The sequence below is a fragment of the Mandrillus leucophaeus genome, unplaced genomic scaffold, assembly GCF_000951045.1.
Source record: "Mandrillus leucophaeus isolate KB7577 unplaced genomic scaffold, Mleu.le_1.0 Scaffold90, whole genome shotgun sequence".
Lineage (NCBI taxonomy): Eukaryota > Metazoa > Chordata > Mammalia > Primates > Cercopithecidae > Mandrillus > Mandrillus leucophaeus.
In genome coordinates this window covers 1,358,631-1,384,336 of record NW_012109808.1, presented here as the reverse complement: position 1 = coordinate 1,384,336, position 25,706 = coordinate 1,358,631, and the positions used below count along the sequence as shown (strand labels likewise).

The following is a 25,706-nucleotide window of genomic DNA, read 5'->3' as shown; positions in this document are numbered from 1 at the left end:
CACAGACCACTGTGTCTAAAATAAAAACCCTGTCACTCACTACCACTTTACCCTGCTTTACACTTCTTCAGAGTGTTTATGACATCACATTTTATGAACATGTTAGTTTCTCTCCCATTTCTATTCTTGAGGACAGAGAGTTTTTACCTTTTCACTGCTAGAACAGTGAGGCCTTCAGTAAATATTTGCAGACTGAATAAATGTGAAAACCTTTCCTTCATCGAATAATATTCATTCATTTGTTTATGTAGCATTTGCTGAATACCTCTCCTGGGTCAGGCACTTTGGTGGAATGCTGGGGACAGACATTCCCTACCCTCATAAAGTTTATTGCCCACTGCTGGTGCAAGCATTAATCGGTCACACAAATGAATATAGTATTAGTACTCCAATAAGTGTTACCAAAGTGAGGCTCATGATGCAATGGAGAGATTGTTTCACAGTATCAGAGAAAGCCAGAGAGCCTTCCCTGAAGAAGTGATGACTAAGCTGACATATGAAAGAAAATAAAAGTTAACCAGTTCACTTAGGATTTGAGCTTTTCATTAGATGCAAATTCTACATTTAAAAACATAATGAAGTGGAGTTGATGATATGCATGCTGAATTAGGTAAGGGAACGTGTTTTAATGTATGTAATGTACTTCAAAATGCACCCCAAAAATAAGTTGGATTGAAGGATAGACAGAGTGATGGATAGATAGATGGATTGATATATGATAAAGCAAATATAAAACATAATGTTAACAGTTGAATCTAGGTGGTGGGTATACGGGTGAGCTCTGTAAATTTCTTTCACATTTCCTGTATGCTTGAAGATGCTCATAGCATTGTGGGGAAAAATGTTAACCAGATAAGGAAATTGGAGGGAACATTCTCCATGGAAGGCACAGTAGGTACAAAAGTAATTTATGTGCTATTACACTTCTATTACTTTAACGTCTTAGATGATGTCTGTAGAATAGTAAATGCATTTCTAAATATTAGATATAGTTTTAATTAAGTTTGGCTTGCTTCTGCTTTGTGCTCTGTTGACTAGCTTTTATTAGCTCTAATTTTAGATTGTCACTGACCTCTTCACCTTTTAGAAGTTACTAGAGTTGATGGTACCTCAGAGATTCAGCTTTAAAAACAAAAATCTGCTTTGAAAAGTACTTGACACTTTTCAGTGCACATTTACATTCACTCTCCTACTTGTGACTATCACAAGTAAGTACTTGATAGTCACAAGTAAGAGAGTGAATGTGAATGTATTATTCTGTGAGTGTAGAATAATAAAGACCATCATTATTGATCCCCATTTTCCAAGTAAGATACTGAAGCTTAGAAGGGCAGGGCAAAGTCATATTCCAAAAATCACAAAACACAAGTAAGTAACATTACTGGAACTATGAATATCCACAAATTAGGGATGCTGATTTCCAATGAAGCATATCTTCCACCTCTGTTCATCATGCAGCTGGTTACACGTGTTTGGGACCTGTGTATCTAGAAGCATAGTTTCTTTACCTGTCACCATAGCAAAAATTGCTAAACACAGTATCTTCCAGGAAACCTTGGCTTATACTCTTTGCTCACTTTTTAACATGCAATCACTTAAAAAAATGGTTTTTTTGCAAATTCTCTGAAATTTATTTCCCTTGTGAGTACATTTTATGTTCAGTTTTAAGAAATGAAGTGATTACAATGAAGTAGATTGTAGATCTCAAGACCCTCATTGTAAAACAGTTGTAAGTGCCTAGTTTATTGTTCAGCACACAGAGAACATTAAACTAGTCCTCATTTGTCTTTGTCTGTTATTTTTTCTTTATATCAGGGAGTGGCAAGAATGATATTAAAGGAGACAATCTCAAGAGTCCTCGGGGGAAGAGATGATTCTTTATTTCCTCTGTCTTCCCTTCTCCATCAAATCATTCTTGGTGTTTTCTTATCGAAAGGAAAAAAAAAGAAAACCCAAGTCACTCATTGGGAGAAAACACTACATCTTTTTAAGCTAATAGTAAGATAATGGATTAGCTGTAACATAATTTGGTTTTATCTAGAAATAAGAAAGCAGTAATCTGAAATGGCAGATTCTGTGTTTCATATAGTTCCTCTCTTAAAAAAAATACTGTGAATGAGAGTTGGAAAATAGCTAGAAAGTGTTCTGTATCTCAGTTTTCAGTGAAGATATGTTACCTGTTCTCAAATTTTATCATTGCTTTTTAAAGATCTTCTACCACTTTTGACTACAATAGTGTTATATGAAGACAAATAGAATTTGTTGTTGACAGAAACTCTTCTAGATGTTAGCCCAAATGTAGACACTGATGTTGTAGTGCCATGTTAACTTCACAAGCATTTTTACTTAACAAGCCTTATGTACCCTCTTACCTCAATACACATGTAAACACTTCTAAGGTGGTATCTGATTTTTGAGACCACTTCTAAAATACAGTCTAGAAATAGAGGACTCCTCTGATATCCCAAGAAATACACACAACTTTGAACACTGGGGCTCATAAAGGATGTGCATCAGCACCATGACTTTGCTGGCCTCTTCTCTGCTACTGTTTGGTTTGGTTCCAGTGAGTGTCTTATACAATTTGGAAAACAGGGCCCTATGAAGCCAATACAGCTGTACTGGATCGAGTTACCCCAAGTGAAAAGGCATACAGTCTATCCTTTTTATGATCTCACCCTTCCTCTCCTAGAAACGTGTTTACTCAGGTCCTTTTACCACCTTTCAGCCATTTGTCAGGAAAGTTTTGCAGTGGATCTGTTTCCAAATGAAATAGAATTGCATTTTTGAACCCAAATAAACTGCTTCATAGCCTTATTTATTTAACATGTGTGCAGTGCCAAAAACTCACACATTTATTTTTGAAATAAAAATGTAGATATCATCTCCTTTAATTTATTCATCATCTAAACCTCAAAACACATATGATTTCAATAACACTATAAGAAAATGGTAGTTGTTATATGTTAATAAGAAAATAAATGTCCTTTTTTTTCAAAGAGCAGTACAAATACTAAAATATATTTATGGCTAAATCTGTTCCTTAAGTTTTCTCTACAGGAGACAGGAATCTAAGAATTGCAATGCATTTCCCCTTTTTAATTCCTAATTGCTGCTACTTATGTTGTCATGCTATATTATTTAGTTTCCCTGCAGTCAGAAATAAAAGAACTCCTAAGGAAAAATGTACTGTGGAACAGTACAGACAGCTCAACTTCATAGGAGTTTAGTGTTTGTTGAAGATTTTGGAATGGCAAAACTGAGAGCTTACTCTTGGCCCTTGTCAACAGATAGCCAAACACATCTGTAGGTGCAAAGGCCACAGGGCCTATTAGACAAGATTTCTGGATTTCACTGTTGCTTCTACCACTTGATCTTGCCCTTAGTCTAGAAGAAATAAATAAAACTTCAAACTTGTGCTTCTGGGTTTTTAATAAAGAGGTCACGATTCAGTGAGTTTATTAGAGCATGGTAAGTCTACCTTTGTCTGCATTCAGCCAACATTTATTTGAAACACCTCTTAGCGGCCAGATAGTATGCTTCACTAGTGTTAAATGTTATGAAAAAAAGAAAAGGCAATGTTAGTGTCATAAAACTCCTCTGACATTTAACATCCTCTAATCAACAGACGGACTCTCCAGACCTGTGTGCGTGTGTGCACGTGCGCGTTTGCTTACGCAAGAGTCTGTTTAGACACGTGGTCCTGAGTACAGACTCTTTAACACCAGTGAGATGACATTCTTCATGGTTTCATCTTAAAACTTTTCTTTCAGAAATAAGCCTATCGAGGACACATCTTCAAAATCTAGCTGCTAAGAGTTAATAGCTAGAGAGAGGTTAGGGATTTACATAAAGCACTCACTACTTCGGCTTCTAGTTGCAATATAGTCTGTTTTAGCTGGCAATTTGCCATGAAAATATTTTCCTAATAAGAACCTTGCCGTTTCTGCATTTCGGCTGCTTGGATTTGCATCACAGCTTTGCCACCATCTGACTGTAAGGAGGTTATCCACGTTCTCCAGTCCTCAGTTGCCTCATCTGCATAATGATGATAACAATAATACGTACCTACCTCATATGGTGGTGTGAGGGATTATGAAGTGTATTCAAACTCAAATTATGTGTTCATCGTTCAGTCTTTCGTTTTGCTACTACACAGGATTAAGATGAACAGATCATCTGTTTTGACTCTACTTCTAGGTCCCTGGAAATCCAGCTCTTCTAGCCTCTGAGATAAATCAAATATATACAATGTACTGGCCCTTTATGAAGTGGAATCTTAATTGTGAACTTTTCTTTGCTTTCTAATTTTAAACCCCTTTGTAAGCATCTGATTTATTTATTCTTGAAAAGAATTAAAGACAAATTAAGCATGTGTCATATGCTGGTGACATTATTGAAATAAACTTTGCTCCCTTAATTTTTTAACAGTGGGGACTTGTCCATGCCCTTTAAGGCATTAGATAACGTAAGGTAGAAAAAAAATTAACCAACTTAAAAAACAAAATGTTTCCCTGACTCTGCACAAAGTATTTGCCTGGGAATTAACATGACATAGGTCCTCATGACATCTCTGAAATACAGCAGGTTCCTTATTTTGAACTATTCATCTGCTAATGGATCTTGTCTCTCTGGCTATGAGCTTTGGGGTGAAAATAATTTTGAAATCTCAAGTAATGTGACAAGATTCTAATCACAGAATCCCAGCCAATCTTAAATTTTAAAAAAAGGAAAAAGTTGCAATGTTATTCATGTTCTTGAGTCTGTATGCCAAAGTGGCAGTTTTAAGTACACTCACATAGATGCAGAGAAAGAGAGAGAAGAGCCAGAAAATATATTTTTCTCCCAAAAAAATCACTTAATCATGAAATTATGAGACCTGAGATGCCTGTAGGATTGGAGTCATCATCTTCATTACTTCACATCTATCTTGTTGTTGAAAATGCCCTAGTTAGTTCAGCATTTGTGCATGCAATTCCCTTAAAATAAGTACAAATAACTTTTTTCTTTGTATAATTATTACATCCTTTGCTCCCCTGGGTAAGCTAAATGCTCCTGAGGAACAGGAACCATGCCGTCTATGTTTGTGGATCTTTCTATGATCTCGAAGATAGACATTTGTTGTTAATTGACTAGAATATAAGGATGAAAAGAAAGGTATGTGTACCAGAAAGTGTTTTTGATATTGAGGAAGGTATTTATAAGCAATGCATAAATGGAATATAAAATAAGCCACAAGTGAAATCAATAGTGAGAAAGTATAAAGATTGGTTGATGGAGATATGGGGGTGGGGGGGATGGCAAGGGAGGGGAGAATAAAAATAACTGCACCGAGAACAGAAGGAGTTAAGGAGTTTTTCAAAATTCACTCACAAAAATATAGCCATTTGAATATACATCCAAAAACATAATAGTCAAAAAATAGTATGTAAACGCATGCAAGGAAAAGAATCGTTTCTTGTAGTCACCTGGTTGATTGAAAATTTTAAGCAAAACTATTTACATAACATGCTGCGTTTTACAGCAGGGCAAGAGATCATTTGCTTATTTTGAGCACAAAATGAGTTTTATGTACTTACTTAACCTTGCTTCAGAAGATCACTTCTAAATGAGAAAAATATGGGACAAAAAAAGGAAATAAAGTTTTAATACTACAGATATTATTGGAGTGTGTTTATGAAGACGATTTTATGCAATGCATAAAATTTTGGCTTAAAATCATCAGGGCATTGCTTTGTATTTTATTGTTCAAGGGTCAGTATAATTCCTGAGAAAACCTATAATTTTATTATTTAAATAAATATAGCATATACAGTGGCTAAAACTGCAAACTCCTAAGCCTACATGTCGTGGCCTATTATAAGAAACACATCACTTTGGTGAATCTTTCCTACACATGAAAAAATTAAATAAAGTCATCTAAAACGCACAGCAGTGTAAGTGAGTACATGTGGCCTAAAGACTAACAATAATATAAATGTTAAAGCAGAAGGAACAAAATACTAAATCCTTTAAATGGAACTTGAGAAAGAGAACTTTATGAACCTGAAGAAACAGCACGCGGACTTCCTTTTCGGAATAGCAGAGTTAAGGTGTTTCTGCCTTCTCAAAAATCTCATTACAAAAATAAGGATATGAAGCAATAGAAAAACTGATTTACAGTTGTCAAAACTAGAAGACATCTGTAACTCCAAGTCACAGAACACTGAAAAGTAGTAAAATGACTCGGAACAGACAAGGTGAAACTCAAGGACCTGCCAAGGGGATAGCAATGGAAAGCAATCGAAGATCATTCACCCTGCAAAATTCTGGGAAGGCTTTTGCATGGGAATAATCAGCACAGTTACTGTTGAAGGAGGGGGTGGATGGGTACATTGAAAGTGTCTGTAAGGAAGGGTTAGACCCTCAGCCCTCTGTCTCCATAACTGCCTCTACCCCCGAACCCTGTGAAAGACGTAAAGTATATTCTGTGGGGGAACCTGCATCATTGAGGCTCTGGATTGGATATGCCAGGTAGAGAACAGCATCTCTCTGTTCGGGGAAATAGCAGATTTCAAATAGGAAAGTTAACTGAGAAAATAATGAACTCCTCCCGAGAAAAAAATATACAAGAATTATCTGGGTATGGTAGTGTATGCTGGTAGTCCCAGGTCCTCAGAGGCTGACGTCGGAGGATCGCTTGAGCCCAGGAGGTTGACACTGCAGTGAGCTGTGAATGTGCCTTTGCACTGTAGCCTGGACAACAGAGTGAGACCCTGTCTCCGGAAAAAAAAAATACATATTCATAATTGAGAGACTCCCCATTCCACAAAATGAGCCAGTTGACTACTTATTTAGCTTACAATTTCATTATTTAATTCTCAGGGTAGGTATTATTTATAATAATTAATGCTATATGATGCATTGATAACTAACCCTGAAATCTTATGGCTTAACACAATAGAGGTTATTGTGTGACTCACATGAAATCCAATATGGTGGGCAGCTCTCATGTTAATCTTGTAGTTATGCCTTTTGGAGCATGTGGCCATCAGGGTCCTCATGGCAGGGGCTGGGATAGAAGGGGGAACGCTCAGGTTCAACTGTCTCATTCCAGAAGTGACACTCTCAGAATCCATTGTTTAGAACTTTCACAGGGGAGAAGTAGGGAAGTACATGGAATATTGAGGGGACACTTACTTCTCTGCAACTCTGTGTAAATTGATGTCCAGTTTCTTGCAGGACACTTCACTTTCTTCCCATGTGTCAGCCATAGGGTTTATGGTTTATTTCATTGAACAATTAAAATTCATTTTAAATATAAGAGCTAGCACCTGTTACCCGCCTAAGATGTGTGGCCTTGTGACAGAACTGAGAATACAGAGATGCTTATAATATATATGCAGTCTCTAGTCTTAAGGTTATTTTACCATTTAACTTTTTATTTTATGTTTGCTTTGAAATAATTTTCAGATCATTCTCGCTTAATATTCACAGGTGGGTGTAAGTGATCAGCTAATTAAAGACTATGTAATAAGTTACTGACATATGATCAACAGGATCTTGTGTCCCTGAAGCAAATGTTTAATTTCAGATATTTCTTCCAAATCACTCCTCCTTCCCTTTTAACTGAAATAATTGCCGAGAACTCTTTTCTTCTTTATAATGGCAACATTTGAGAATCTCTAATATGCTCCATAGATAAGTAACTGCAGATTCATCTATTTCTCAGTATTACCTCATGGTTTATTTCTGATGTTCACTGAAGCAGGTTTGTAAATTAATATTAATATGGAATAGTCTATAGAAAGTTTCATAGCATATCAGTTGAAAGCAATTATCCAGGAAGAATTTTTGTATCTGAATCAGTCTTGCAAATGCATCTCATATACTTTTTGAAAGGAAATAATTCTTCTGATTTCAAAAGATACACTTATCTTGGAAACACTATTATGTATGTTCTTATTTGACTGTCTAAATCTACAGCTTGAACTGCTTCTTCCAGTGGTGCATCTGATTTTTAGTATGTGGATTCTGAGAGTATTAATCAATTTTTTATAACGTTTGGTTTCCTTATGTTTTCTATTTCAGAGTACCCGAGTGGCCTTGGACCATCTGGAGTCTGTGCCTGAGAAACTGAGCCTACTAGAAGATTTCAAAGACTTCAGAGTAAGAAAGAGTTGGCTTGTCTCTTTCAGTATTTTATCTGAGTGAGAACACTTGACATCTTCCTGATGTGCAAAGAAAAGTATAGTGAAGGAAGAAGGACTAAAAAACATTGGGGACTTTTAACATACCACCTTATCAGAGTTTATTGACATTTGTGAAGTTAGAATTGAAAACAATGCAACTTATATATTAGCACAAGATAGGAAGATACTTTTACTGTACTACTAGACGCTCAGTTGGGCCCCTAAAGCTTTAACAATAATTTAGAAAAGCCTAAGAATTAAAGGGAGTTACACATTACACTGACAGTAGGTAACTTTTTTGATTAGCAGTTTTAATTTGTGAATTATATGGGTACTGTTTGTTTTAGACATATGGTAGTTCCCAGGTTATCTTTATACTATGACATATGAACTCAAACCCACATAAATTTCACATTTCATATTTCATGGCCATTTATTGATAGACCTCTAACCACAAAGCATTTCATTATCAAGCCAATTTGTTACATGTGTTAATTTACCTTGTGTAATTTTTTAAATTCCTCATAGAGGAGATATTCAAAACAAATATCTCTGTTGCCAGTCCTGCCGGACAAGGTCTGGTCCCGAGAATGTCATATATAGCCTTAGGGCTGCAGATGCAATGTAAAATTTTAATGATTTATAATTTATTGACTGTGTATAGCTGAAGCTAACAATGGGAAGGATTTCTTTTTGGCAACCATGTAATCATATTTCACATTGACCTTAAAATATGACTTATGTTATCTTTAGGTTCTGTTTAGATCTGACATATTATTTGAAGATACAGTGGATAGGAAAATAGCCAGATCACGCCATATTGATTTATTGGAAGCATTGATATAATGTGGTTCCCCAGGTCTACACTACCTTAAAATTACCTTGCATTAAGCATCTTTTGGTAGTTCAGTAACTAACATTTTTGAGTGAGATCCAGTTTAGCTGACACATCTACAATGCTAGACTATCCCAAATTAAACAAAACCAAGTGTTTCAAATATATTTTACTAAGTTTTGATTCTTTCTTATGATTTGATTATATATTTGCAGTTTAAATATCTATCAAAGAATTATGAAACCAGTATCCAAAACAATGCAATTTCTGTTTACTCTTAAACAACCCAATGTGATAGGAGGCAATATGTTATATCCATATTCTTTTTGTTTTTTCTCTGTAGCTAACAGAAATTATCCAAGTAAATGAAGGAGAGACAAGAGAAAGTATGGGAAACAGGTGGCCCTCGTCACTGAGAAATAGACACCTGTCTAATACCAGCATAAAAATATAAAGTGTAACCTCCAGTGACAGATCACTTTTGCCCCAGTTGTCTACAATGAACTGAATGTTCATAAGTACAGTTTAAAAGTTGTATTCTCTACTATTACCAAAAGGCTCATTATTATTATTTTTAATCCTGTGAGCTGGTGATCATCTACAAGTCTAGCTCATATACATACAGACTCACATATGAAGATGCCTAAATAGTGAAATTTTGGGGGAAAGTCTTTTTCAGAGTTCAGCATTGTACTTTCCAATGTATTAAAATTGGAACCTTTAGCTTGAAAAGGGAAAGAGTTAATTAGCAAGTGTTATGCACACACTGCATGATACTTAGCAGGTGCTAAGTACTTTATGGTACATGTTTCCTAATCTTCAGAGATACCCTATAGATGGGTATTATTTTTGCCCATTTTATAGATGAGGACACTGAAGCTTGGAGCCCATAAACTAGCTGGAGGTGGGATCTAATTCTGTGTAAAACAGCAGAGCCCATCTGCTTCGCCCTGTTGCTTTTAACTTAATATCCATTCTACATATACTCTAAAGTCCTCTATGTGATTACAAAGAGCTGATTTTAATCAACTTAACAAAAATGACTAGACATGGCCTTAAATGAAATACATAAAGCCTTGAGATTATTAGATGTAGATTATATTTATTCAAACCCTTTAAACTTTCTAAAAATCAGTGTGATGTGAACAAGAATACAAAGACCTAAGTTCTGGTCCAAACTCATGCACCAGACAAAAATCACTTAATGCCTCAGGAGATATGTCCACATTCATATGACGAGGCACTTGCACAATATTATCTCTGGGTTCCTATATACGTATTTCTTGATATATAGACCATAGCCTGTGACTTTAAGTGTGAGTACAGACCTTATCCTATTTGGATGGCCTGACTTTATTCTTGTTTAAATGTGGTCATATTTATTTTGAAAGAATTGTTGGCCGGGCGTGGTGGCTCACGCCTGTCATCTCAGCACTTTGGGAGGCTGAGGTGGGCGGACCACCTGAGTTCAGGAGTTCAAGACCAGCCTGACCAACATGGCAAAACCCCATCTCTACTAAAAATACAAAATTAGCCAGTTGTGGTGGCACATGCCTGTAATCCCAGATACTCAGGAGGCTGGGGCAGGAAAATTGCTTGAACCCAGGAGGCAGAGGTTGCAGTGAGCTGAGATCACACCATTGCACTCTAGCCTGGGTGACAGAGTGAGACTCTGTCTCAAAAAAAAAAAAAAAAAAAGTTTTATCTCTACAATTCCACATTTAAACATTACATTTTTGATTAGGTGGAAAGGGAGTAGCATTGGGTTCCAAGTCCAAACTGCCACAAATTGTCCAGCCCTGGGCAAATCATTTTAACTTCCCTGGGCTCTAGTTTTTAGAGGTTTTTGTTTTGTTTTGTTTTTATACTAAGGATGAGAACTTTGGAATTTTAATGCCCCTTCTAGCTTGAAGATTCAGTAAGTTTAAGGTTTCTTGTGACTTTGAGGGATACTAAATCCCTATATGTATTTTTTTTTACATACCAAAATCAGTTGTCCTCATTGTTTTTCTAATTTCTCCCTAAATAATAATAGAAATGTCTAAATAATTGTCTAGAGTAACTGTTTGCTGTGTTCCTTCTTCCCACAAGAAATGAAGAGAAAAGAAAGAAAAAAAGGCAGGCCCTGGAAATTTTTGTTTTCTTAATTTTTTTTATTACCTGAATCTTTTTCTGTTCATAAAGGCAAAGGAGCTATCCTTAAATTTAAAAATCTACATGACATAATAGTTAAAAGGTAGGATGTTGTTTATGGACAAGTGAAGTAAAAGAGCTCTAGTTTTATAGGTAGCAATTTTTTAAAACAAGAATATATTGACGCTAAGTACCAATCCAAGGGATAGTACACAGCATCCAAATGTGGCATGTGTCATTAATGACATCTTTGGACAGTACATTGCTGCTGGAACCTTGTTCTAAAGGGTGTCAGTCACTGTAGATGGGCATAGGGACTAGTTATTAAAAGAATTCAGGTAACCACTGTAGGATGCATTGTATTTTTATGGTTTTATCCACAGTGACAATTTTCTTCTTTTTCTTTTTCTTTTTCTTTTTTTTTTTTTTTTTAAGACAGAGCCTTGCTCTTTCACCCAGGCTGGAGTGCAGTAGCACAATCTGACTGCAACCTCTGCCTCCTGGGCTCAAGCGATCCTCCTTCTCCCACCTCAGCCTCCTGAGTAGCTGGGACTACAGGCATGCACCACCACATCTGACTAGTTTTTGTATTTTTTTATAGAGGTGAGGTTTCATCATGTTGCCCAGGCTGGTCTCGAACTCCTGGAGTAGAGCAGTCCTCCCACCTTGGCCTCCTAAAGTGCTGGGATTACAGGTTTGAGGCACTGCATGTAACCTTCTTTCTCTATGGTGGCCTGTGATTCTCCTATATATCTCTAAATTTTTGTAATTATTTATTTTCATTTTTAGCTACATAGAGACTCTTTCTTACTCTAATTTCAAGCACCGATTTTCTTTCATCTACCAGTTCAGACCCTTTGCTTTTTTCCCCAGGATTCCTGCAGTTCATCTGAGAGAACTGATGGAAGATACTCTAAATACAGAGTTCGCAGAAATTCTCTTCAGCATCACCAAGATGACATCAAGTACAGAAACAAAAGTTTCAAAGTAATGTTCTTTATATACATTTTTAGTCTTTAAGTAGTATCCATGTTTAAGGCTACAACCTCTTAAGCAGCCTCTGTTTGTGTAAGGGCACTTGTGAAAGAAAATATTTTCCTTGATATATTAAATAGATTTTCAATTCTGTGGAAATAGAGAATAAAAATCCAGAGTTTGTGCTTATCACATTTTGTCTGGGAACTAAGCCTTAAGTCTATGCCATCACTGCTTGCTATGTTACTTGTTCACGGGAACTGGTGCTGCTTAAGAGCCAAGAAACCCCTGGTCACTGTTTGGTCAAAGTCTTAGTGTGATGTTCACCTTCTTCTATGTATAAGTCTAGCTGCTGTCCACACTGAAGTCTGCAGTAGGTCAGATAATATATTGTACTTTGGAATTCTAGTCATTTTCTTCTAGAGGGGATATGAACTCCGTATTAATACTTCAGCTTTTGTTTCATTACCATGGAGCCAGCACAGGACACTGGGGAGACTTAACTATATTAACAAAAAGTATACATTCTCTAGAGCCTACCCAGTATCCATCTGGGATCTGGGTGATTTTAAATCCATTTGATCTTGGGCAGCTCTCAGTTTAGAGCAGGGTTTCTCAACCTTGGCATTCTTGATATTTGGGGCCAGTTAATTCATTGTGGTAGAGGCAGTTTTATGCATTGCAGTATATTTAGTTGCATCCCTAAAACGTATGCACTAGATGCCAGTAACATCTCCCATCTCAAGTTGTAACATCCAAAAATGTCTCCTGACATTGTCAAATGTTCCCTGGAGGGCAAAGATGCCCTCTGTTGAGAATGCTGACCCAGAGAGAATCCATCTATATTCAAATGTGCACTCCAAGTCAATTACAAAAAAGCTAAGGGTTTTCTGGCTTTTTTGTGTTCTTACAAACTTGAATATGTATGAATATTCATTACACTGTATATATTCACTTATTACTGTGAAATATAATTATTTCTAAGAAGCGTCTTTCCTCCTCTGAATGTAATTGGATAGAATGCTCAGTGGATATAAAGACAGTGTTCATAAGTCCTTCTTAGCATGCTTAAAATGAGCATTATACTGTCTCCCTTCCAAATAAAAATTAACACAATTAGGACAGGTTATTGATACTCTTACTGTGAAGAGAACATCCTGTGACTTTGTTCCCTTTTACCTTTGTTTTTAATAGATCCGTATATTCACTATAGTAGTGACCTTATCTCGTATGGCAATTTTTAAGTTCTCTAAATCATCTTCTAACATTCCCAGTCAGGTCCTGCAAACTCAAGCATTTCTCCACCATTTAAAGGAGTGCCGCTAATCTATAACAGAAATACAAAGTTTAGGCTACGAGAGCTAATGATTACTGAGCATATTTTAGAACAAACCACAAGACATTTCTCTTTTTGTAGGTGTTACATGCCTTATATACATTATCATATTTAATATTCACGTCAATCCTCTCAGATAAGCATGACTGTTTTTCCTTTATACCATTGAAGAAAGCAAGGCTGTAGAGTAATTAAATGGTTGAATCAGGATTAAAACCTAAGTCTGCCTGGCTTTAGTAATTTACGTCATTGACCACTGTGCCATGACAGTATGAGTTTAGACCTTATATACCTAATTTTTTCTAGAAGTCACCAAATACAGGAATATATTTTCAATATGTAAAAATCAGTGTTCTCCGAAAATGCATAAACATAGTACATGCCTCTTAGTTCAACAGAGGTCTAGATGCAAATGAAACATTTAAAACATTATTTTCCAGTACACTTAGAGTTGGTATCAGGTGAATCAGTGCTATCTAGTGGCACCCAAATTGCTATAAATCAATGCAATTTCCATAACAGCATATGGCAAAGCTATGAATGTTTAACATGTTCAGCAAGTAATCTCATTGGAGTTCTTTTTAAAATTACATTTGCAGCTGAAGAGGGAATCAGGCCTAGTTCATAAGAGGGGCCAGCACTTAGCAAAATGAAAAATAAGCTTGAAAATTTTGCAAGTAGATAGTGCAAATATAGGATAGAGCTGCAGAACACATTTTATGATGGCGTTGTTCCACATTAATACTACTTAAATATTTTTTAAACAGATACATTTCAGCAATGGATATATCTACTATCACCATATGTCACAGATTCTGGCCTGAAATAATATAGTAATCTAACGTAAAACTCACAGGAATATAACATTTTTGGTAGTCATTGGAGAGGAAAATATAGGAACACATTTTTGCCAATTGTAGATACCAGTGGTCATTTTCTCATACTCCTTTCATGAAAATAAGTTTTTAAAAAAGACTGAGAGAGAAGGCAGCTTTAAAAGAACAGTGAGCTTAAATGAGTAATGAGAAAGTTGTGTTAGTCATTTCTTGTCTTCATGGATAATCAGAAGAGCCAGCTATGATACCTCATTGACATCCTGAAGAAAATACTTCAAATAAGAGAAACAGGAACTCAAGAGAGAATGTGCCCCTTACTCCATCAGTTTCAGAAGACATTATTTCAGTAGCTATTAACTTTCCCCACATTTGCTAAGACAGAATTCAAAGAAAAGGCAAATTACAGGGACTTGAGTTAACTGGTTCTACTGAAAACTACAGTTCCAGGAAATCAGTGTAAAACTCAGTTTAATGCAACAAACATATATTGTACAGCTACCATGTTGCAAATCACAGTACCTGTGGGTGTGCGGTTGGGGAACAAATGTGTAAAGATGCAGAAAGCATGGTATTAAAGGAGAGAATATTTACCTAGTTATCTTAATTCTAACAGACACAGGTGCTCTAGAGCAGAGGTTGGCAAACTACTCATGGGTCCAATCTTGCCTGCCAACTATTTTTGTAAATAAAGTTTTATTGTAATACAACCACACTCATTTATTCACATATTGTCTTTGGCTGCTTTTGCACTGAACAGTAGAGTTGAATAGCTGCTACAGAAACCATATGGCCCACAAAGATTAAAATATTTACTGTCTGGCCCTCTATAGAAAATGTTTTCCAACCTCTGGTCTAGAGGAAGAAGAAATCACTAATCTACTTCTTCCTTTACACATTATGTGACATATTTCCTTTTCTGTATTTGCCAATCAAATAGATACTCTCCAAGCTCTTTGGAAAGTCATAATACTTATTCATTCAGCAAATATTTATTGAGTGTCAGCTGTGTGCCAAGAACTTTCTAGGTGCATGGGACTCACGTCAGTGAACAAAATGAAGCAAAAATCTCTGATTTTTTTTTTGTTGTAATTGGACAACATTCATATTTTTGTTGTTGTTTTTCTAAACACAGAATTCATCAAACATTTATTGGATTTCTAATGCAAATCAAGGCACTGTGCTAGGAGCTCAAGAGAATGGCACAATAAGAAAAAACATTACCAACCCTTAGGAATTTAAATCCTTCATACAAATTACTGTGGCACAAAAAAGAAAAGGGCTAAATGCTATAAAGATAGTCCCATAAAAGTGGCCCCAGTAAACTGCATTGGGGGTTCAGAGGAAAGAAAGATGCTCAAGAGTCTTTTGAAAAGAGGTTCGTACTGACAAGGCACAAGAAAACATTTATCCACATCTCAGTTTGGGAGAGGATCACTATTAGAATTTCAGTTGTAGATTCTTATTATATTCCTGTTGACAGACAAATAACTGTTGGAATAGCAGACTGTGTTGGCAGCTGGCTTCTCTTATGTTGTTGCTGTTGTAAGAAGGTAATGAAATATCCAACATGACCACACTGCTGGTGTAGGGAAGGGTTAGCAGGAAGTGGGCAAGTCAGGTTCTCTTTCAATCACTCCAAGCCTAGAGCCATCTCCTCTGTTTATTCCTGTGGCAATCACCAGAACAAAAAGGATCAGCTTTCTAGAAGCCTGTCAGGATTTTGAGCAGGACCATCATCCCCAATTGTGAGAGCATCAAATGTAATATTGTCAAGTTGACCAAGCTAACTGGACAAAGCCTGATCTAAAAGCTTATATTTAGAATTCATTTCAAAGCTGAATCTAACACAACATTTTCTCTGTCTTGGTAGACAAGAAAAGCATTTCATGGCCTCTCTTTCATCAAGCCTAATTGGGTTTCTGTAGGACATACAGGCTTCCTTCCTGGTTCAGCTGTTTCAAATAGAACAGAATGTTCAAAAGTCAGCCAGTAACACAGCATCACTAATTTGAATTCACAGAGGAGCATGGTTTTGTCCAAGACATCCCCATTTATTACCTTTATCCATACTAAATATATGGTTTTAATTAACATTGGAATTTTTTAGTAAAATTGCAGAAGGCATGTTTATTCTCCATTCTTCTTCCCCTTGAAAGAAAAGTCATGATTTTTAACTTGTAGTTGAAGAGTTAGTATACAGTTTCTTTTTAAACAAACAGATGTTTTATGGGATAAGATGAGGTAGGAGAGGAAGCATTAATAATGGCTTTCGGCAGAGTCCATGGAAGCAGAGTTTGCCAAAGCCCTGTCATATTTGTTCAGTGTAAGCACCTGTGTGATATAAGTACATTTTTTGTTCCTTGAACTCATTTCTCTCTCATTGAATCTTTGTGATTTGTTTATACCTTGCTCACAGCAATTAATGGCTGTTAGCACTTTCTCAAGTCAGCTATTTCTGTACATATCTTAAATCTTCTACAACAGTAGCTTCTAAAGCATGCTATGTATAATTCCTAGTACAATTCAAGATTGTAGGTGATGTATAAACATTTTTATTTTAATGACTATAAAAATATATCACTAATGGATTATTACATTGATTTTTACAGATATTGCTTAGGAATAGTAGTGGCAACCATGGGAGAATTTGAGAGAGCATTAACCCTACAATACTCCAGTTATCTCATTTATAACTACTCCATGCTTTGATAAGAAGTCATATGTAAACTAATATGCAAATACAGCTCTGTGCTTCTCTCCATCCTTTAAGCCTCCCCTATATAGAGATTTAGAGTGCAAGGTTAACTTTTAAGTAAATGTAAGAGAAAACAGTAGTAAAAATATAGGTGAATATTGATGTTAGGGAAATGCTCTTCTAGATTGTATGGGCTTTTGAAGGCAAGCACTGCCTTGACTCCAGAACACACAGTGAGTGTACAACACATGTTAAATTGGTGATTTTAAAAACTTTTAAAAAATCATTTTCTAGTTTCAGCCTTTCTAAAATTCTAACAAAAATTTAATTACTATTTTTGCAGTAAAGATTACATGACACATTTAAAACCTTACAGGCAATCAAATCATGCTGAAATATGAAGATATGTTTATTCTCTTGAAGTGGTCAAGACTAACCTGCTCGCCATATTTAACTAGTCAATTTCATCCTGCTCTTCAAAAATTAAACAAAAGATTGCCAGTTGAATTGGTATTTTTTTCTTTGTTACAAAATCTGAAATTTGTAATGGATCTAAGGTGCTTATTTAGAAATCAACATGGGTACTTAGATGAGCATATTAATATTTTAACCTATTAGAGCCGCACTTTATCAAACCCAATTCCCTTAGCAAGCCACATTGTTTTACCCTTCCCAATAATCTACTCCACGAAAATATTAAGAAAAGAAAGATTGTGAACAAATGTAACTATATAAGCCATTTTTAATCACCTCTAATTCAAAATTCTAGGTACTAAATACCTAAGAAAAACCAATTAAATTTATTAGTTTTTAACAAACATCATGATATATTCATCCAAACAATGATTGTTTCCTTTAAAATAGTCACTTTAAGGCCGCGTGTGGTGGCTCATGCCTATAATCCCAGCACTTTGGGAGGCTGAGGCGGGCAGATCACGAGGTCAGGAGATCGAGACCATCCTGGCTAACATGGTGAAGCCCTGTCTCTACTAAAATTTACAAAAAAAAAAAAATTAGCTGGGTATGGTGGTGGATGCCTGTAGTCCCAGCTACTCAGGAGGCTGAGGCAGGAGAATGGGGTGAACCCGGGAGGCAAAGCTTGCAGTGAGCCGAGATCGTGCCACTGCACTCCAGCCTGGGTGACAGAGCGAGACTCCATCTCAAGAAAAAAAAAAAAAAAAAAAAACCAATAAAGTCACTTTAAGAGACTAAGCACTGATTCCTGTGAACCATCATTAAAAACATCTTCACACCCCTCCCTTTAATTTCTTATGTCAATGGCACATCTTTTTGAGTATGCTTGTTTGTGGCAAATTTTTATCCACTATGAGTGGATTTGGTTTCTGAAAATGGATTAAAGTCATGTGAAGCCAAGTCTGAAGTAAGTAAAAAGAAAAAAAATTGAGTAAAATCTTTTCATTATTGACACACTAGGAATATCTAATTTCATACAATAAAACATCAATTAGATATTAGTCCTATTATGAAAACTAGTCAAAGAGACTCAAATGGATTTATCTAGAGGAATATTTTCATAAATCTGTTAATATGGTAGATGAGTGTTGCTTTGTTTTTTTTTTTTAGATGGAATCTCACTCTGTCATCCAGGCTGGAGTGCAGTGACGGTCTTGGCTCACTGCAACCTCCGCCTCCTGAGTTCAAGCAAGTCTCCTGCCTCAGCCTCCCAGGTAGCTGGGATCACAGGCATGTGCCACTATGCCTGGCTAATTTTTGTATTTTTAGTGGAGATGGGGTTTCACCATGTCGGCCAGACTGGTCTGCAATGCCTGACCACAGATGATCTGCGATCTTCCACCTCCCAAAGTGCTGGGATTATAGGTGTGAGCCACTGTGTCTGGCTTGCTTTGGGTTTTTAATATTGTTGTATCAATTTGGATTCCCAATGGTAAATTTGCATAGTTTGCATAGTTAGAAGTACTGGTTGTTCACTGTTTCTGTCTGGATAGATTAGAATTATACAATGTTAATGCTGAGAGGACTCAGAGATGATCTGGTGCAGCCCCGTAATTTTTTTACATCAAGACACTGAGAATGTGAGAGCAGTAATCTCCTGTTTCCCAGCTTCCACCACAGCAAACTTTAATTTCTGCACTTTGGTCAAGAAATGATCATCATATGACCATTTATTGAGTTCTTTAGTGTAGATGGCACAGTGCTAAATTGTGGAGTATTTGTATGGGTAGATGGAAAAATGAGTAGATGGAAAGATGAGTAGATGGAGACAATCATAGCCTCACCCTCTTGGAAGTTAAAATGTAAAATAGCAGCCACACAGATGGAGATATGGAGGGCAGACTTTAAGTAAAACATCTGCCCAGATTAAACTTTCAGATAGGAATAAAGTAGTTTACTGAGGAAGAGATTAAATTTTCTTGAGCACTGATAGAGAACTGGGAATTCAGAGTAGGGCAGAAATGGAGGGACAGTGCATTATTAGGCTAGAGACAAATTCAGGAAAATATTTTTGCCAGGGAATCTGAAATACATACGTGTTTGTTCCTTCTCTCCAGGGGAAGGGCTGGACAAATTAAAATTTAAAAAAATTAAATGTATCATTTGTCTCATACACTTTGAACTTATAATATTCCAGAGAGAAAAATACTTGGTGGGTATCATTAAATATTCATCATTAGAGATCAGTTTAGCAAAGACATTTAGTCAGGTTGGAACAGCTTTTTAAAAACCAATTACAATGTGGGTTATGAAAGAGAAGTGGAAGAAACCCAGGAAAAATATTAGAAAATGCAAGTCCCTTCACCCAGTGGAACTTTTGCAGAGATTTCTGGCTAACTAGCTTGTTGAGACTTAGGACAGCAATGAAAATAGGTCCTTGTGCTAAGTATATAAGAATTGGTAAGAAGCAAAAGCTGAGATCATTAGAATTGCAAAGAATGTTCCTTTTTAACAAATATTTCCTTTTTAATACTTAAGCTTTTGGTGCAAAGATAGCTAGGAATTGGAAACATTCATTTTATGGTCACCTTATAAAATTTACTTTTATAGAAGTTCCACAAATTAATTATCAGTATAGAATTAGAGGAGATGACAGTTTTGTTTTGTTTTGTTTTTTATATTCTGTTATGTTGATTGTTCAAAGCATTTTGAAATATTTTTATTTGAGGGTAGTCTTTTAGGGTTAACTTGGCTAGTTTTGTTTTGAGGTAATATAAAAAATTCTGACAATATTTTGTAGACTTATATTAGAACTTAAAGATATAATAGAGTTAAACCTCCTCATTTTCCAAAAGTGAAAGAAATAAATGTGAGTGATTGAATCATGAATAAGTCAACAATTGTAAAGGGAAGGAATAACAGTCATAAATGTGCGTTCACCTATTAACAGTGTCAAAATATATGAAGAAAAAACTGATAGAATTGTAAGGAAAAATAGTCAAATCCATAATTATAGTTGGAGATTTCAACATTCCTTTTTCAGCAATTTATAAAACAGTAGGCAGAAAGTCAGTAAAGATACAGAAGACTTGAACAATACTATTAACCAAGTAAATCTAATTGACATTTATAGAATACGTCCCCCAAAACAGCTAATTACACATATTTTTCATGTACACATTGAATATTTCCCAAGGTAGACTATATTCTGAGTCATAATGAGAGACAGGGCTACGTGGATTTCCTAGGCCAACTAAGAATCCCTAAGCCTAGTTGGGAAGGTGACCGCATCCACCTTTAAATACGGGGCTTGCAACTTAGCTCACATCTGACCAATCAGGTAGTAAAAAGAGCTCACTAAAATGCTAATTAGGCTAAAACAGGAGGTAAAGAAATAGCCAATCATCTATCACCTGAGAGCATGGGGGAGGGACAATGCTCAGGATATAAACCCAGGCATTCGAGCTGGCAATGGCAACCCCCTTTGGGTCCCCTCCCATTGTATGGGAGTTCTGTTTTCACTCTATTAAATCTTGCAACTGCATGTTCTTCTGGTCTGTGTTTGTTACGGCTGGAGCTGAGCTTTCGCTCGCCGTCCACCACTGCTGTTTGCTGCCGTTGCAGACCCGCCACTGACTTCCACCCCTCTGGATCTGGCAGGGTGTCCACTGCGCTCCTGATCTAGCGAGGTGCCCATTGCCACTCCCAATCAGGCTAAAGTCTTGCCATTGTTCCTGCATGGCTAAGTATCCTGGTTCATCTTAATCAAGCTGAACGCTAGTTGCTGGGTTCCACGGTTCTCTTCTGTGACCCACGGCTTCTAATAGAGCTATAACACTCACCACATGGCTCAAGATTCCATTCCTTGGAATCCATGAGGCCAAGAACCCCAGGTCAGAGAACAAAAGGCTTGCCACCATCTTGGAAGCTCTAAGAACGAGGACCCCCCCAGTAACAATAAAACAAATTTCAATAAATTTAAAATGATTGAAATTATACAATATATGTTGTCTGTCCACAACAGAATGAAATTAGAAATTAATAACAGAAAGAGACCTAAAAATTTCCCAAATATTTAGAAGTTAAACATGATACTTCAAATAATCCATGGATGTGTCAAGAAAATCAAAAGAAAAATTAGAAAATATTTTACCTGTATAAAAATTAATACACAATTTATCCAAATTTGTGAGATCATCTAAAAAGTGCTCAGAGGGAAATCTGTAACATGAAATGTGTATATTACAAAAGAAAAAATGTTTCAAATCAATAGTCTGTGCTTCCATTGTAAAAAACTAGAAGACCAAGAGCAAATTAAACCCAAAGTAAGTAAAAGCAAGGATACAGTACATTTAAGATCAATGAAATTAAAAAAATAAATAAATTACCTAAAAGCAGATTCTTCGAAAAAATAGATAAGAATTAAAAATCTCTAGCCAGACTGATTAGGACAAAAAAGAGAAGATACGGCCGGGTGCAGTGGCTCATGCCTGTAATCCCAGCACTTTGGGAGGCCGAGGCGGGCGGATCACAAGGTCAGGAGATCGAGACCACGGTGAAACCCCGTCTTTACTGAAAATACAAAAAATTAGCCGGGCGCGATGGCGGGCGCCTGTAGTCCCAGCTACTCAGGAGGCTGAGGCAGGAGAATGGCCTGAACCCGGGAGGCGGAGCTTGCAGTGAGCCGAGATCGAGCCACTGCACTCCAGCCTGGGCCACAGAGGGAGACTCCATCTCAAAAAAAAAAAAAAAAAAAGAGAGAGAGAAGATACAAATGGCCAATATTAGGAATGAAAGAAGAACATTACTACAGCTCCTAATGATATTAAAAGAATAATCAGGGGGAGGAGGCAGAGCAAGATGGTCAAATAGAACCCTCCAGCAATTGTCCCCCTATCTCTCTCTCAGGAAAATCAAATTGAACAACTAACTATCCAGACAAAAAAGCACTCCTATACGAATCAAAATTCAGGTGAGCAATCACAGTATCTGGTTCTAACATCATATCAAGGAAAAAGGCACTGAAGAGGGTAGGAAAGACTATCTTGAATTGCCTACATTTCCCCACTCCTCCTCCATCCTCTGGCAGCAGCCATGTGGTGGGAGAGAGAATCTGTGTGTTTTGGGGAGACAGAGAACAGTGATTGTGGAACTTTGCATGGGAACTCAGTGCTACCTTGTCACAGTGGAAAGCAACACAAGTGAGAATTTAGTCATGCCCATGGAGGAAGCATTTAGACGAGCACTAGCCAGAAGGGAATCATCCATCCTGATAGTTGGAATCTGAGTTCTAGCTAGACCCATCGCTATAGACTAAAGCTCTCTGGGATCCTAAGTAAACTTGAAAGGCAGTTTAGCCACAAGGACAAGCCTGGTACCGTGCTGGGCTTGGAGCTATGGGTGTGACCTAGTAAAACAATAGCCAGGGCTATCAAGGGAGTGCTAGCATCACCTATCCCCCAGCTAAGGCAATACAGCTCAAAGCTCCAGGAGACACTCCTTCCTTCAGATTTAGGTGGGGAAAGGAGGAGAGTAAAGAGGACTTTGTTTTGCAACTTGGGTATCAGCTTAGCCATAGTAGAATAGGGTACCAGGCAGAGTCCCGAAGCCCTCATTCCATGATCTAGCTCCCAGATAACATTTCTAGACACATCCTGGGTCAGAAGGGAACCTGCTTTGTTGAAGAAAGGAGCCAGTCATGACAAGATTGATCACCTGCTGACTAAAAAGCCTGTAGGTCTTGCACACCTGTAATCCCAGCACTTTGGGGGGCTGAGGTGGGCGAATCACCTGAGGTCAGGAATTCAAGACCAGCCTGGCTAACATGGTGAAACCCCGTTTCTACTAAAAATACAAAAAAATTAACTGGGTGTGGTGGTAGGCGCCTGTAATCCCAGCTGCTCAGGAGGCTGAGGCAGGAGAATTGCTTGAACCCGGGAGGTGGAGGTTGCAGTAGGCTGCCATCGCACCATTGCCCTCCAGCTTCGGCAACAAAAGTGAAACTCCATCTCAAAAGAAAAAAAAAAAAACCCTAAGGGGTACCTAGGCAGTACTCGCCACAGGCCTTAGGTAAGACCCAGGCCTGTGCTAGCTTCAGGTGTGACCCAGCACATTCTCAGCTGTAGTTGTCACAGGGAAAGACTTCCTGCTTGAGAAAAGGAAAGAGAAGAGTAAAGGGGACTTTGTCTTGCAGCTTGGGCAACAGCTCAGGCACAGTGGGGGTGCTGATTCCAGGTCTTGGCTTCTGGACAACATTTCTGAAATAGCCCTAGACCAGTTAGGAGCCTGTTACCCTGAAGGGAGAGACCCAGGCCTGGCAGCATTCACTACAAGCTGAATGAAGAGCCCTCAACATTATCTGGTTGACAGTTTGTTGAGTGAACATCGGTAGTAGTTAGGCAGTACTCATCATGGGCCTGGGGCTATGGTGGCCACAGAGAGAGACTCTTTCTTCATGAGGAAAGAAGAGTGAAAAGTAGGAAGGACTTTGTCTTCTGGCCTGTGTGTCAGCTCAGCCTCAGTAGAATAGAGCAGCAAGTAGATCCCTAAAGTTTCCAACTCTGGCCCCTGGCTCCTGGATGGCATTTCTGGATCTGCCCTGGGCTGGGGCAGAGCTCACTGCTCTGAAGGAAAGGCCACAAGCATGGCTGGATTCACTACCTGCTAACTGGAAAAGCTACAGGCCCTGAGTGAACATGACCAGTAGCCAGGAGTTAGTCACATGGACCCAGCAGAGTCCTAGTGGTGATGGCCACAGGGATGTTTCTGTCACCTCTTCCCCATCTCCAAGCAGCTTATCATGGAGAGAGAGAGTTCATTGATTTGGCAGAAATTAGAGGAAGAGAACAAGAGACTGCGTGGTAACCCAGGGAATTCTCATGGATCTTATTCAAGACCACCAGGCAATACCTCTATAAGTCTGCAAGAGTCACAGTGATATTGGGCTTCAGGTGCCGTTTAATGCAGACAAAGCTGCAGTGACCAAAGACTTAGATCACAACACTCAATTCCCTTTGAATACTTGGAAACCCTTCTCAGAAAGGATGGATCCAAACAAGCCCAGACTGCCAAGGCTACAATAAATACCTAACTCTTTAGGGCTCAGACACTGACAAATATCCCCCAGCATCAGAACCATCCATGAAAACATGCCCTCACCAAACAAACTAAACACACCAGGGACCAATCCTGGAGTGACAGAAATATGTGACTTTTAAGAGAATTCAAAATAGCTGTTTAAATAGCACCACAAAATTCAAGATAACGGAATTTAGAATCCTATTAGATAAACTTAACAAAGAGATTGAAATAATATTTAAAAATCAAGCAGAAATTCTGGAGCTAAAAAATTTAATTGACATACTGAAGAATGCATGAGTCACTCAAAAGCAGAATTGCTTAAGCAGAAGAAATAATTAGTGAGCTTAAAGACAGGCTATTTGAAAATATATAGTCAGAGGAGACAAAAAAAATAAAAAATAATGAAGCATACCAATAAGATCTAGAAAATAGCCTCTGTTGATGAAAAGAGTCAAACTTTGTAAAATATTTGAAGAGATTTATTCTGAACCAAATACGAGTGACCTTAGCCCATGACACAGCCCTTAGGAGGGTCCTGACAATATGTGCCCAAGGTGGTTGGGGTACAGCTTGGTTTTATATATTTTAGGGAGGCATGAAACATCAATCAAATACATTTGAGAAATACATTGGTTTGGTTCAGAAAGGTGGGACAACTCAAAGCAGGGGCTTCCAGGCTATAGGTAAATTTAAACATTTTCTGGTTGACAATTAGTTGAGGTTGTCTAAACACCTGGGATCAATAGAAAGGAAATATTCAGGTTAAGATAAAAGATTGTGGAGACCAAGGTCTTTTTGAAGTCTTATAGTGGCTGCCCTTAGAGACAATAGATGACAAATATTTCCTATTCAGATCATTAAAGGGTGCTAGACTTTTAGTTAATCTCTTCAGGATTGGGAGGGCCTGAAGAAAAAGATCTAGCTATGTTAATAGAGATTCTTTACAAATGCAGTTTTTCCCACACAAAGGATGGCTTTGCAGGGCCATTTCAAGATATGGCAGAAAAACATGTTTTGGGGTAAAATATTTTTATTTTCTTCCTTGTATTGTAATGCTATGCCAGAGTCAGATTGGAAAGTAAGTCATGATATATAGAATTAAATAAAACCCATCTGATGAGAATTTATAGTTTGTAGGGCACAACTCCCCAGACCCCTTAGACAGGAATTTGGGCAAGATTAAAAAATAGAGCTTAGTCTTCACCTCAAAAGGACAGATACAAGAGTTATT

The 25,706-nt window shown here is 37.4% G+C and overlaps 1 protein-coding gene across 1 annotated transcript in view; it reads left to right on the top strand.

Moving 5' to 3' along the window:
• Window positions 1-25,706, top strand: part of CEP128 (centrosomal protein 128kDa) — a 466,161-nt gene that overhangs the window by 424,113 nt on the left and 16,342 nt on the right. Inside the window, exons 21-22 of the mRNA XM_011969708.1 lie at window positions 8,071-8,148; window positions 12,013-12,126. Of these exons, the coding sequence (XP_011825098.1) occupies window positions 8,071-8,148; window positions 12,013-12,126 (192 nt within the window). The remainder of the gene's footprint in view (window positions 1-8,070; window positions 8,149-12,012; window positions 12,127-25,706) is intronic.